The 14,072-nt window shown below is 35.6% G+C and overlaps 1 protein-coding gene across 5 annotated transcripts in view; it reads right to left on the bottom strand.

The window, feature by feature from the left end:
* Positions 1-14,072, bottom strand: part of C2CD3 (C2 domain containing 3 centriole elongation regulator) — a 143,482-nt gene that overhangs the window by 54,561 nt on the left and 74,849 nt on the right. For all 5 annotated transcript variants that reach the window (XM_051987129.1, XM_051987128.1, XM_051987127.1 and 2 more), the window contains exons 19-20: positions 10,497-10,669; positions 6,748-6,871 (exon numbers count right to left, since the gene is read on the bottom strand). In XM_051987129.1, the coding sequence (XP_051843089.1) occupies positions 6,748-6,871; positions 10,497-10,669 (297 nt within the window). The remainder of the gene's footprint in view (positions 1-6,747; positions 6,872-10,496; positions 10,670-14,072) is intronic.

Below are 14,072 nucleotides of genomic sequence, written 5' to 3'. Positions count from 1 at the left end.
TACTATGTTGCCTTATGAAGAAGTAGATTTTTTTGGTCACTAAAGGGCATTCAGGTATAGGATATTGTAGAAATTTACAATGAATTTGGAGATTGGACTAGATATTTAACCCATCCAGTTGAGATTCTATGATCTAATGGGTTTTTTATTGCTCGTATTATTAAAAGTCCATCCTCTACAATACACCTATTTGCTAGGACTGGAATCAGAAGGATTTAAGATAAATAAAATTTGAAGTCCTTTTCTTTCTTGGTGACCTCATCAGCTTTCATTGGTTCAATTATTAACTCAATTTTAGCCCTCTAGTCTCCCCATTTGATCTCAAAATCAATGATCACAAATTGTCTACTGAACATTTCAAACTGGAAGGCCAATGGTTTCTTATATATATTAAGCCCAAAAGAGAAATAATTATCTTTTGTCATCAAACCTACTTCTTTTCTGAATATCTTTAATATCATTAAGAGAATCAACATCTAGGCCATACCTTCAATGTCTTACTCTCACTCACCTTACATACCTGATCACTTGCTAAATCTTGATATTTTTACTTCCCTACTTTACTCCTTTTCTCTAGTCAGTCACTGCCCTAGTCAAGCCCTTATCACTTCTCATTTGGATTATTACATTACTCTTCTAATTGTTCTACCAGTTGCAAGTCTCTTTTCTCTCTATTCTCCATACAACTGACAAAATGATATTCCTAAAGCAGAGGCTCAACCATAGCATTCCCTTGCTCAAAAAAGCTCCACTAGCTCCTTACCACCTCTAGGATAAAACAGAAACTCCTCTTTTGGGTAAACTAGTTTCAAAGGTAGACAGAAAACTGGAGCTGGGGCTATTTTTAATTTTTTCCTCTTTTCTCATCTCCTAGCACAGAGCCCAGCACATAATAAGTACTTTTAAAATTTATTATTTTGTTTTATTTTGCAAGGTAATTGGGGTTAACTAATTTGCCCAGGGTCACAAGCTAGTAAATATTTAGTGTTTGAGGCCACATTTGAACTCAGGTCCTCCTGACTTTGGGGCCCATGCTCTATCCACTGCCATCTAGCTGCCCCTAAGTACTTTGCATATGTGCTAATTATAAGATCATAGTTTTAATGTGAGATGGGATTCTAGGTTATTGGCCTTCCTTCATTTTAGCAATGAAGAAAATGAAGGACAGAGAGTTTAATTCCCTTGTTCATAGCTACAAAGACAGTAAGTGCTGGAATGTGAGCCTCCTTGATTTCAAGGCCTTTTGATGTTAACCTGTTAATAGTCCCTGCCTCATTACTACATGCTTGGAATATTGCAATGGCCTTCTGGCTGAATTCCCTATCTCAGGTCTCTCCTTAACTCAGCTGCCAAAGTAATCTTTCCAAGGCTACAGGTCTGACCACATGGTTACTCTTCTATTCAACAAACACAAAATTCCCTGGTTTCCAAAGTTCTTTTTGGCATAGTCCTTTCCTAATTTTCCACTCTTCTTACATTTTATATCCATCTATGTAATCTGCAATCTAATAAAAATCTGCTATTCTTATATACAAACACTCCACCTCCTGGCCCTGACTTTTCATTGGCTATCCTCAATGTCTGGGATGCTCTTCCTCCCCATTTTTGACTCCAGGTCACCTTCAAGACTAAGAACAAATTATACTTTTTACAAGAGGCATTTCCAGTTCTTCCTAATATTTGAGCCTTTTTTCTTGTTATGAATGAAAAGCCCAAGAGACAGAGTTTCTGGGTAATTAATTAGTTAGAGTAGCAAAAAAAATAAATAAAATGATGGTCATTGGTCTCTCTGGTAACCAAAGCCAAAACCATGGAGGTCCCTGAACACTTTAGAAAACCTTTAGAAAAGAAAGTATTCCAATAAATGAAAATCAACCCTCACTGTTCAACAACTAATGAGGGGATAGAAATATGTGGGCCAAAAGTCTTAAGCTCTTTCTGCTGAGAATGTGACTTGATGATCAGACTCAGATGTCTCTAGCAATCTAGATGAAGAAATCCTAGAACACTGATTGGCTTTTCTCTATCATAAGCTGAGCATCCTAATGCAGGATTCAAAATACAGGGGTTAATTTATTAAAGGCAAGATTGGATTCTAATTATAAAGTCCTAGTTGTGTGGAGTCTTGTCCAAGATCGCAGAACATATACCTGGAGGTCTCTCATCTATTGCTCTTACTGAATGATTGATCTACAGGGGCTGGTCCTTGAATGAAGAAATAGAAAAGTACTCGTAATCACTTTGCCACCTGGTTGCCTCCATAAGTGGAAATATTTACTAATTAAGTTATGAAGGAATCAAATCCTTTATATTTCTATCATCCTCATTATAAGCAGTATGAAAATTTGAGAATTTATTAATATGTTAATCAGAAAATCAAACCTTTATTATATTGCTAAGATCCAAATTTGGTAATAAGAAAAAAAGATTTCCTGTTTGATGAACCTTAAGTTTCATTTCTCTCAGAGATGATTCCCCACAATCACACTTTAAAATTATTAACAATTCCCCTTACAGACTCAAATAATTAGTATGCACACAAATACTTAAATCTTATAACATTTTTGGACTTTGAAAAATCTTTTGTTAACTACCATATGTACATATTTGGGTGGAAAGATTTATTTGCAATTTTAAACATTAAACAATAAGATTCTGATCGTATATATTTCTTGAATAAGGAGGGTTTTCTGTATTTGTATGGCTTGAACTTATTCCCAAATTTAAATTTTCTGTAAGAATTGTACATTTCTGGTGGAATATTAGTATTTTCCCAAAAAAGAATGTCACTCTTATGATAATTTGGGTACTTGTTTTTTACTCAGATCTTTAAGATCTGTAACATATGCAGTTTACATAATTAGTACCTTCTTTATGTTGACTTTTCTTTTTGCTTAATTTGTCTTAATGGGGGGTTCCATGTGCAGAAATATTTTTGTGTTCAAATGTTTATGTTGCCTCAACTGGTACCCTTTTTCAGAGAGAATTAAATTATTTCTATTTCCTGAATAGGGATTACATTGACGGTTCACATTTTCCCAAAGCCATGGCTGTCCTTTTGTTTCGTGTACTTTTGCTAGACAAGCTTTTTAATATGATTATATGCCTAATCCTCATGATTTGCATTCCAAGACTTCCCTAATTCATGGCATGCTTTGATGCAACGTTTTGATCTAAATTACAAAAACTGATTTCATTAGATATTTTTATAAAATTATTAGGATTTCTTTTAATAGGAACATTAAATGACTTATGACAACTATGTAAATTTCTCCATCTTCCATAGTTTGTAGCTAATGATTGGATGCTCTGTCAACAAAATAGACTTCTCTGCAGAAATTTGGTCCAAATTTAGGATAAATAATTTCCTTTGCCTTTTGAACAATAGATGCAAATGAAAGTTCAGAATAATCAGTAGTTTTTTTGAAGTTTTCCTCAAATTTTACATTACTCCCAATGGGTATTATTTGCATAAACTCATTATCTGAGGAAATAAAAAGTTTTGTAGGATTAGGTAAATTTGTTATCTGTCTTTGAAGGAAGATCTTGTAAATTTTTTGAAAGATTTTTTACTATTGGCCAAACCTCCCCTAGTTTTATCATTTTTACTAGCTATAACCAGACAAGTATCTTTTTGAACAGTTGGCTAAGAAATTTCTGTAGTTAAAAGTTGAGGCTTGAGAAACTTGCATAACAAAAGAGCCATCACCTAGCAATTATTCCCAGCCACCATTACCATCATCAAAATCAAAGCCAGTATGCATCTCCCAAACTTACTGATAATCTTTTATTTTGCAGTAGAGGAAATTACACTTGACTATGCCATCACAAAGGAGTCTGCTGGAGAAGTGATTGATATTGAGGTCAAATTTGTTATCCTGAAATTTTACTCATGTGTTTTTCAGTGACCACAGTTTCAGCAAAATCATCTATATCCTCTTTCAGAGTGTTATTTTTGCCATGGATATTATGCCAGATAGTAAAAAAAAAACAGATCTTGGCTTAACTGTCCATTACTTTTCTAAGTTAAGTCATCAAAAAGCAGCAATGAGTGCTGCTTCAGCAGTTGGGTCAAAATTACTGTAATTTTTAGTGTTCTTCCTTAAGAGATAAAGGAGTTGCTCTTTATTGTCACTGTAATATTTGCTTCATGAAATCTGGACAATGAGTGCAGATCCTGTATCTGTGCACCATCTTTTAATTATTTAAAATCTTTTCTGAACCTGTTTGGACAAAATTATGAGTTTCATAGTCTTGTTCCTGTTTTACATCTGGTTTCTTTTTTATCAAATTGTTTAGCTAATTTTATAAGTTCTTCACTACTTTGTGCCTTAAACTTTGAATACCTGGTTTTTGTTCTGGATTTTCTGTTATAGCAGGAGGGAATGAAATAGCACCTTTATCAATCCACATGATTTTTACACTACACTACATCTCCTGTCATGCTGTTTATTTCTTCTTTTATCTAACTACAGGTTGTTAAGAGAATTCAGATCCCAAAATATTTCTTGTTGTTTATCATTATAAGAGGAATTGAAAATAGGTGATTGCAAATTGGTTTGCAACAATCTCTCTGGAGTTTTATACAAGTACATTTCCTCAGCTTTCTTACTTTAGAAATTCAGTTTTCTAAACTCTGGGCTGCTTCTTTTAGTGCCTGAAGCCAGGGAAGCTAAATGGCTTTTCCTCCTTCCAGCCAGGTGAGTTGGTGTAGTATAGGTGAGGCTGGTGTGTCCAGGGGGTAAGAGACTTGCTGAATCTCAACATCATACGTTGGCCAGGCCTTCTCAGTTTGCCATACATTCTCTTTCTTTTCCTCCCTTCACATCTTGACCTGGAAGGTAGGGGCAAGGGAGTATACTGGAGCTACTACAAAGTAGGGATCTTTTTGAGTGCCATAGACATTTTGGACAGTTAAAAAATTCAACAAGCTCATTTCATTTTATCCCGTTTTATAGATAAGAAAATGAGGCAAGCAGAGGCTTAAGTGACTTTCATAGGGTCACACCACCTATTAAGGGTTTGAGTCTAGATTTGAACTCAGGTTTTCCTGCCTCCAGGATCAGCATTTTCCACTGTGTCATGTAGCTGAGCCAGTCCTTCTATATCACCTGATTAGTTCAATATTACCTGTGGGCAATGGTACTGTATTCTTTTAGACACTGATCTACGTAAAAGGAGATTTACCATTTATGTCTCAATTGGGGCTCATGATGGTTTGTATATGGCATGCACAATAAACACAATGATCTATTTATTGTTAAACCCAATGACTTTTTCTCAGATCCCACTCTCTCTGATATTTCTGCAGCTTTTGACACTGTTGGCTAACCCTTTCTTCAGGATTATCTCTCCTTTATGGGTTTTGGTGACATTACTCTCTTAGAATTCTCCTTCTACCTGTTTGGGTAATTCTTCTCCAGTTTCTTTGCAGACTCTTCATCCATGTTCCATATTAGACAATTATGTCCTGAGTCTTTATCTTTATTTCTATTCTTTCAATGATATCACCTTTGCTCCTATGTCAGAATTCTATCACCATTTCTTTTTTGATCATTCTCAGATTTATATATCTAGCTCTCATCTCTCACTTCCTTGCATGCTTAGTTATAACCACCATCCATCTCCTAAAAGATGTTTCCAAAGCAGTTCAAATTCACCATGTCCAAAACAGGACTCATTTTTGCTCCTTGAAGCCATTCCTTATACTAGTTTCCCTACATTTATTGGGCAACTTCAATTGTCTCCTAAGTGATTTCTCTGCATCCAATTTTTCTTCTCTCCAATTCATCTTCCACAGAGCTGTCAAACAGAAATACCTAAAAAGCAGAGATCTGACCATGTCCCTTCTTTGAGTCAGGGGTCTTCTACTGTCCCTAGGATAAAAAATGAACTCTTCTTTTTGGTATGTTTCACAGTTTGGTTCTAACCTAGCTATCCAAGCTAAGTGCATATTATTTTGTACATCATTTACTTTAAGCTCTTGCAAAACTGGCCTAATTGCTCTCCTCTACATGCAATATTCCATCTTTGGTGCTGGGCTGTTTAATAGGCCTATGATGCTCTCCCCACTCATTTCTACCTTTTGGAATAACCAGTGCCTTGCAAGACTCAGCTCAAGTGCTACCTCTTATTTAAAAAAAAAAAAAAAAAAGCATTTTTAGATCTCTCGGCTGTTGATAATCCTTCCACAGAAGGTACCTGTATTTCACTGACATCTCACATTTACTGATCTGTCTGTACACATATATCTCTCCTGTAAAATGAATGATCCTTGAACACTTTTTATCTTTGTCCCCCATTCTAGCAAAAGGTCCGGTATGAAGTGAGGATGTAATAAATGCTAGCTGAACAGAAAGGGGGTTGAGTAATTAGAGAGGGCTAGCCAGGTTCCTAAAAGGGTCAATCACTGATGAAAACTGAACTAAGACAAATCTGGTCAGTTCTATGTCAAATATGGAATGCAATCTCCTACAATAGCAAACCCTTGTAGGAAGAACTGAGTACTGAGTAAAGCTTTGTGGGTATCAGGTCTTTCAAGAGGAACAAATCAAAGATAATTAGAAGGATTTATTTGTAGCCTAAACTTTTAAAACAGGCTATATATAGCTTATTTTCCAGACAATAGCTTTTGCTTATAATAAGCTCACTGAGCATGTTTACAAGAGGAAAAAAGCAAGGAGAATGCTTGAACCAGAGACCTGATTTGAACCAGTACCCATTCCAATTCCTAGAAAAGTACCTTACCTTGCTGCTGCTTGTAAACCACTAGCTCTGTGAATGTGCACTGAGATGGACACAGCTCGAGCAGCAATGACTCCCTCTGATGTCCTGGTTGTGTGCCTGTATCTTAGGCTCACATCTAGCAGACCTGAAAAACAAAGGTGACAAGTAAACCTCTCAGGGACTCGGGGAACTCTATAGTTCAAGCTATAAGGGATTTCACAAAGATAGAGGATTAGCGCTAGAAGGAACCCACAAAAAATTTTAGCTTTTATTTTTAGTAGATTTTGCTAAAATGTAAAACACAGAATGTCAAAGCCAGAAGGCATCTTAGAAAACATATAATTCAACCATTTCATTTTATACACTATGAAATTAAGGAAGAGGGCTTAACAAGAAAAATTCAGATTTATGTTGGATGGGAAGACATCCAGGTTCCCTTCCCTCTGAAGTTTTCTGATTCCGATAACATATATTGTTAGGGCAAGAGGGTTCTTAATAATGTTCAATGTTGGAGCTAGAAGAGAAGATATACTTCATTCAGTACGAGCTGAAAACTGAGACCAGAGGGTTGAAGAGGTGAGAAGACATTTGCTCAGGGTCACAGAGTAAGTTAGTGGTAAGAATGGAAGCAGAATTAAGTCCTAAAGGCATCCTTGCTGCAGGGTTTCTGGACACTGATCAACAAAACCCAGGCTACCTCAGTAGCTGTGGAAATGATTTTTCCACGTATAACTTTGGACTCCAATGGGTCTTTAGAAGGTAAAAGGGAAAGAAAGGAGTCAAGTGTAGTTGAATTTCCCAAAGGGAGGCTGAAGGTCAGTGCCTACAGAGAAATTGCTATAGCAGCACAGCTCATAAAATCAACTATAGAAAAAGCTAAAGACAGGATTGGAAATTCTTAGAAGCTAGGAAAGCAAGTTATTCTGGATCAACAGGAAGAAGACTAGTTATGCTGCCATTATTGTTTGTAATCCACGTTTGCTAATTAGAGCTCACTTTGCTTTGCTCTTTCTGGTCAGTTTCCTTACCATTTGATTGTTTTCACTTCTATGACTGCTAATATTATTGCAATTGCTTACAATGCTTTCCCTCAAAACACAATGTAAATAATCACCTGAAAAAATATTCATTGTAAAAACTTGATATAAATTTTAAAAAAAGGTGAACCTTAGGATACTCCATGAGGTAAGAATACAAACAAGAGGGGCAGGTAAGTGGTACAGTAGATAGAGCACCAGCCCTGAAGTCACGAAGACCTGAATTCAAATCTGGTCTCAGACACGTAACACTTCTTAGCTGTGGGACCCTGGGCAAGTCACTTAAACCCAATTGCCTCAGCAAAACAAAACAAAACAAACAAACAAACAAACAAAAAAACCTAAAAGCTAGTAAAATTAAGCAGGAGGAAGCTGCTTAAAAATCTTCTTGCAGAGAGAAAAAAAAAACTTTCTCAACAATATTTAACTTAATATTTCATTAGTTTGTGACTTTGTCAGCTGGATGACTTAAGAGCAACAGAAAGGGATGGAGAGCTGATGGAGGGCAGAATCAAGGATCCCAAATCATAGCAATGCATTGTGATCTCAAGGATAACATTTAATACAGAGAAATGTTAAGCGTGACATTGAGGTGCATATATTTAGCTGCGTAAATACAAGATACAATTTAATTTAATAAACACTATTTGGTATGTATTAAATTTAAGGAACTGTAATTAAAACTGGAACACAAAGATGAAAACCACATAATAAGCCTTGCTTCTCAAGAAGCTTACAATCTATAAAAGGGATACATGTATAGTAATAAGTATAACACAAGACAGAACATAATGGAGACATGGGAGAGATCTGGAAAAAAGTATGCAATGCAAATTGGAGGAGGAAAAATATAGTTTAGTTGGGGACTCCTCTGTGTACTACTGGGGCAGGCTTCAGGAAAGAGATGGCCTTTGAATTGAATCTTTGAGGGAAGAAGAACATAAAAAGATGAAAATGAAGACAGTGCCATTACAGGCTGAGTGAATGTACTGATGTGGTAGATGTCATGTCATTTTGGAAAGTAAACAGTACGTTTTGCCAAGATCTCAGAATATATGTCTGAGAATAAGATAAACTAATGTTGGGGAAAGTAGGTAGTTTGAAACCAGATTTTAAATGGCCATTTTTCACTTTCTTTTTTTCATTTCTTTTTTTTTTTATTTGAGTGTTCTTGTACAAAATGTTTTAGATAATTCCAAATATATAACTTGTATCTGAATGTTTACTGTTTCAGGGAGAGGGGAAAATTTTAAATGGTATAAAATTTTAAATAAAAATGTTTAAAAATTAAAAAAAAAAATGCTGCAATAAGGTCCAAGTCTGGCCAAGCTTCCACTGGTCTAAAGGGCTTTCATGAGGCACTGAAGTGGCTAGAACCCGAAACTTGGGAGCAGGAAGATAAGAGTTCAAATGGAGCCTCAGACACTCACTTATTGTGCACCAGGCAAATCACTTAACTTTTGTCTGACTCAGTTTCCACATCAGTAAAATGGGAAGTGCCTGTCTCTTATTTATCTTGCTAGAATAAAATGAGATAATAGTGATGAGGACCACCCTAACCCCACAAACTCTAAAGCTCCTTGAAGGAGAACTTCTCCTTGAACCCTGCCTCTGTAGGACCCTGCCCCAGGGAATCAGATAAAGTGGTTTATCTAGGTGGGGCTATTTGAGTCCAAAGCTGGAGAATTCCAACCCTACTGAATTGAAGAAAGACTCATTCAATTCCAGCTCAAACTCCACCCATCAGCCTTCACTGGGAGCAAGCCAGGCTTGTAGCCAAAGTTTCTATTGTAAAAAGAGCCAATTTTAAATTCAGTCCTTGCAGAGGACCTAATATGCCATGCTATGCCAAGGAAACCTCTGCCCATTGAAATAATATTTTCTTTTAGCATTACCCTCTCTTTATCTCCCTCACCTATTTCCCTAACAAGACTTTATATCTCTCTGTCAGACCTTGCCTCTAAGGAATTGAGTCTTTCTATTCATGCATAGCAAAGGCTGGCTTTCCAATGCCAATAATGAACTTTTTATCAGTCTAGCTTTTTGGGTTCGTAAATTCCTTTATAAAGGACCTCTGCACCGCCAGAAAGGGGGTTCCTACAACTCCCTACCTTGCGCCAATCCTAAAGGGATTTAGGGGAACCAAACCTCTTCATGTGGTTCCCTGAACCCTGATCCTGCCACTAACCTCATCATTTAACTCCCTGGCCACCAGGAACCCTAATCTCATCATTTTGGTTCCCCGAATCTAATCTCGTCAATAGCACTAAATAAACCCTATCTACTACTATTATTATATGAACAAAAGATCAAATATGTTTTTGCTTGGCTCCCAAAGGCAGAACCAGAAGCAAAGAGGTATGCCACAAAAGTGGCATCTCTGCTTAACTTAATGAAAACCTTCCTGATAATCACAGCTGTCTGAAAACATAATGGGCAGTTTTGAGAAGTAGTGAACTCCTTTAATGGCTAAAGTAGTTCAGACTGAGAAAAGACATTTATTATATGCTAAGAAGGTAACTAATGATTTAGGAAGAGCTAGACTAGTTCTTATAAGTTCCTTTCAAAGATGAAATCTTGATATCTTAATAAAAACTTATTAAAATAGCAACAAACTTAAGTCAGATAAACTGAAAACTACACTGAGAGGAATCAGGGTTTTTAAAAAAGTGAAAGAATAAAATCAAATACTACCTTAGGAAATATAAAGTTCTTTGTGGTAAGTGTTTTTACCTGCTGTCTGGGCCTGGAATTCATTCTTGTTCTCTGATCTTGGAAATAAAGGTAAGTTAAAGGTCTGTAGTTCCACATTCTCATGATGCTGCATTGTCACCAGGGCACACAGCCGGGATAATGGCAATGAGCCTCTGGCAACCATTTGTTCCCTGACATTGGGGTAGTAGTACCTGCAAATAAATAAATGTAGAACTTTAGCCAGAAGGAATGTCAATGAATCATTTTGATTATCTAAACTTAATTAATATTTAAATCTCTTAAAACAACAAATATCACTGTCTATCTGTAGTCTCAAGCTTTCTAATCAATCAATATCCAAAGATAATGAATGACTTTGTTGTCATTCTTTTTTTGTGTGGGGCAATCAAGGTTAAGTGACTTGCCTGAAGTCATGCAGTTCATCAGTGTTTGAGGCTAAATTTGAACACAGGTCCTCCTAATTTCAGAGCCAGTGCTCTATGCACTGTGCTACTTATCTGTCCTATTCTATGTCACTCTTCTGAACAAAAATGTTTCCCAGTACATAAAAAAAGTATAAATTTCTGAACTGGTATTCTAGGTCTGCCAAAACTTCCTTTGACCTTTTTATCTCAATATGCCTTCCTCCTTCTTCAAAAGTTTCTCTTTTTTTGGATCTCAAATTGGACTACTCCTGTTTCTTCTGTTTTTGACCTGCCTTTTCCTGTGTTAATACTTTATTATTCGTAGTGCCACAAAGGGATACTGTACACAGAAAGGATTAATAAATGTTTTTTAAGCATTTATTGCAGGATTACTGATCACACAAGGTTTAAGAATCTTCTAGGAACTCAAGACAAAGGAATTCAATAAGATAAATACACATGTAAGTATATTATCTATGGTAATACAACAAATAGATGACTGAATTACTGAATTAACTAGGAAAACATGAACAATTTAAAACTTCAACAAATATTTCTTGAGTATAATAAATGCACAAAGGATATATATATTTTACAATTTACAAAAATGCTAGAGATATAAAGATTAAAACAGACATAGTCTTTGACCTCAGGAATTTATGGTTAAAAATAAAAATGGAGATATATCATAGACACAAATTACTATCATGATCCAGAACAGAGGAGGTTCTCAATCTGGGTTCTATGAATTTATTTTGTAAATATTTTGATAAACTATATTTTAATATAATTGGTTTTGATGGGAGAACCCTGAAACATTCTCCCCAAAGTCAGAGGACAGCTTCAAGGTTCCTCCCATCATTTTATTTTAAAATGTAATCCTATATATTTTCTTTTAAGCTCTTAAAAACTTTTTTTTTTTTTTTTGGAGAAGGGGTTCATAAGTTTTACCACATTGACAAAGAGATCCAAGACACAAAAAACAAAGTAAGGCCTCAAACTATGGTAAATTGTATTATAAATGTGTCATGTGAGAGAATATAAAGCTGGCTGTTCCCAAAATGTAGCAATAAGAAACTGAAATTATTTGTTTATAGAGTTGCAACTGTTAAAGTTTAGCATCCGTGTGTACTTGAAACTGTGTGATCAACCTATCGTGTTAATACCACAAGAGTGTTTAAGTTTTCTTCTTTAAGATTAAAAAATTCTGTTGTGATCTGTAACAATTTAAAGATAAATGCTAAACTAAAAATGACTGCCTATGTTATTCCGGAGTATGTATACAAGCTATCCTGAGATCATATCTTACTTAGAGCTCTGACTGCATAATGTCACATAATGATTTAGGATATCAATTTTTTTGTTTTTGCATGAAAATATTATACCTAGTATGTTACTCCAGTGGCTCAGATTCTAAATATAATGAAAAAAGATTTTCCCCCCTGTGGCAATATAAACATATTGAAGCAGGTTGGGGTCCCTTTAAGAAACTGTATTTCCTATTGATCTGTAATTCCTTTCAGATTCCCAGCCCCTTCCTGGCTGAGGCATATCCTCCCCAGACAAGTTGTCTTTCTAGGATTCCAGACATTTAATTACAAATCCTGGTCAAAAGCATCCCTTTGAATTCCAATAGGAGATCTGGGCTTGTCCCAGCCCCCATTCTGACTACCCAGTCCTCACTGGTTCTGATCTGCTTGGGCTTCCCAGCCCCCACTCAATAAAATAGCTTCCATCAACTAAAGTCTTTTGCAGATGGGCCTCGGTGGCTCACTCAGCTGCCAGGACTTTCTATCCACTGAAAACTGCATTTTCAGTGTAAAACTCCATTTTCCATAAATCTGCCACTATAGAAATCAGTCTCTGGTTAAACTGATTTCTATCTAACAATAAACTTTCATTTTGCAACTAATATTTGGGAATGAATGAATTCTTTCACTCCTAGAACATGTGGCTGATTTAATGGGGATTCTTAGAACCTGTGGCCGATTTAATGGGGATTCTTACTAACTCTCTTATAAGCCACTAACCTTTAAACCACCAGGAATCTAGAGCACTGTAAACCTCATCAATATGAATCAGACTAGAGGAAAATGAAAAATACTGGAGAAGTTGTAGAAAAACTAGATACATTAATGCACTGCTACTACTGATAAAGTTGTGAACTGGCTCAGCAATTCTGGAAGGCAATTTGGAATTATGCTCCAAAAATCATTAAATTGGGTCTTTGACCTAGTGTTGCCACTACTGGGTCTATACTCCAAATAAGTCAAAGAAAGAGGAAAAGGACCCACATGTTCAAAAATATTTACAGAAACTCTTTTTGTGGTGGCAAAGAATTGGAAACTGAGGGAGGGCTCATCAAATGAAGAATACCTGAACAAGCTGTGGAATGTAATAGAATAAGGTAAACTTTACAAGTCATAGTTTATAAATTGGTTTTAAATAAGTTGATAATCTTCAAGAATGGGTTTTGATCAGATAATCACAAAATTAGGTTTTAGTTCAGTATTTATTGTGGCTTGTTGTATGATCTTGATAAGTCATATGTCATTTTGTACCTGGTCTCAGCTTACTCTTACTAAATGAAGAAGTTGAACTGAGTGTGCTTTAATCCTCATTTCTGTTCTAACATTCTCATTCTATGGTCCCTTCTAACTCTTAATATACATTATTCTAATTTCCTTATTAAGGCTAATGTTCTATGTTCTAAAGTTCTTTTCATATTTATTGGTCCAAGATATCAGGAGTAAATGTTTCCTTAACTCAAGGGAAAACATGACATCAACTATTTTGAATAACAAAATCTGGACCACGGCAAGCCTCTATAGGCAATGAAGTAAGTATTTGTTAACATTGCAAAGATGAACTAGAGACCATTACTGATCACAAAATAGAAAATTTTGATTACATCAAATTAAAAAGCCTTTGTACAAACAAAACTAATGCAAACAAGATTAGAAGGGAAGCAACAAACTGGGAAAACATCTTCACAGTTAAAGGTTCTGATAAAGGCCTCATTTCCAAAATATATAGAGAACTGATTCAAATTTATAAGAAATCAAGCCATTCTCCAATTGATAAATGGTCAAAGGATATGAACAGACAATTTTCAGAGGATGAAATTGAAACTATTACCACTCATATGAAAGAGTGTTCCAAATCATTATTGATCAGAGAAATGCAAATT

This window comes from Antechinus flavipes, chromosome 3 (genome assembly GCF_016432865.1).
Source record: "Antechinus flavipes isolate AdamAnt ecotype Samford, QLD, Australia chromosome 3, AdamAnt_v2, whole genome shotgun sequence".
NCBI lineage: Eukaryota > Metazoa > Chordata > Mammalia > Dasyuromorphia > Dasyuridae > Antechinus > Antechinus flavipes.
The sequence above is the reverse complement of the archived record's forward strand: the minus strand, read 5'-3'. Positions and strand labels throughout refer to the sequence as shown.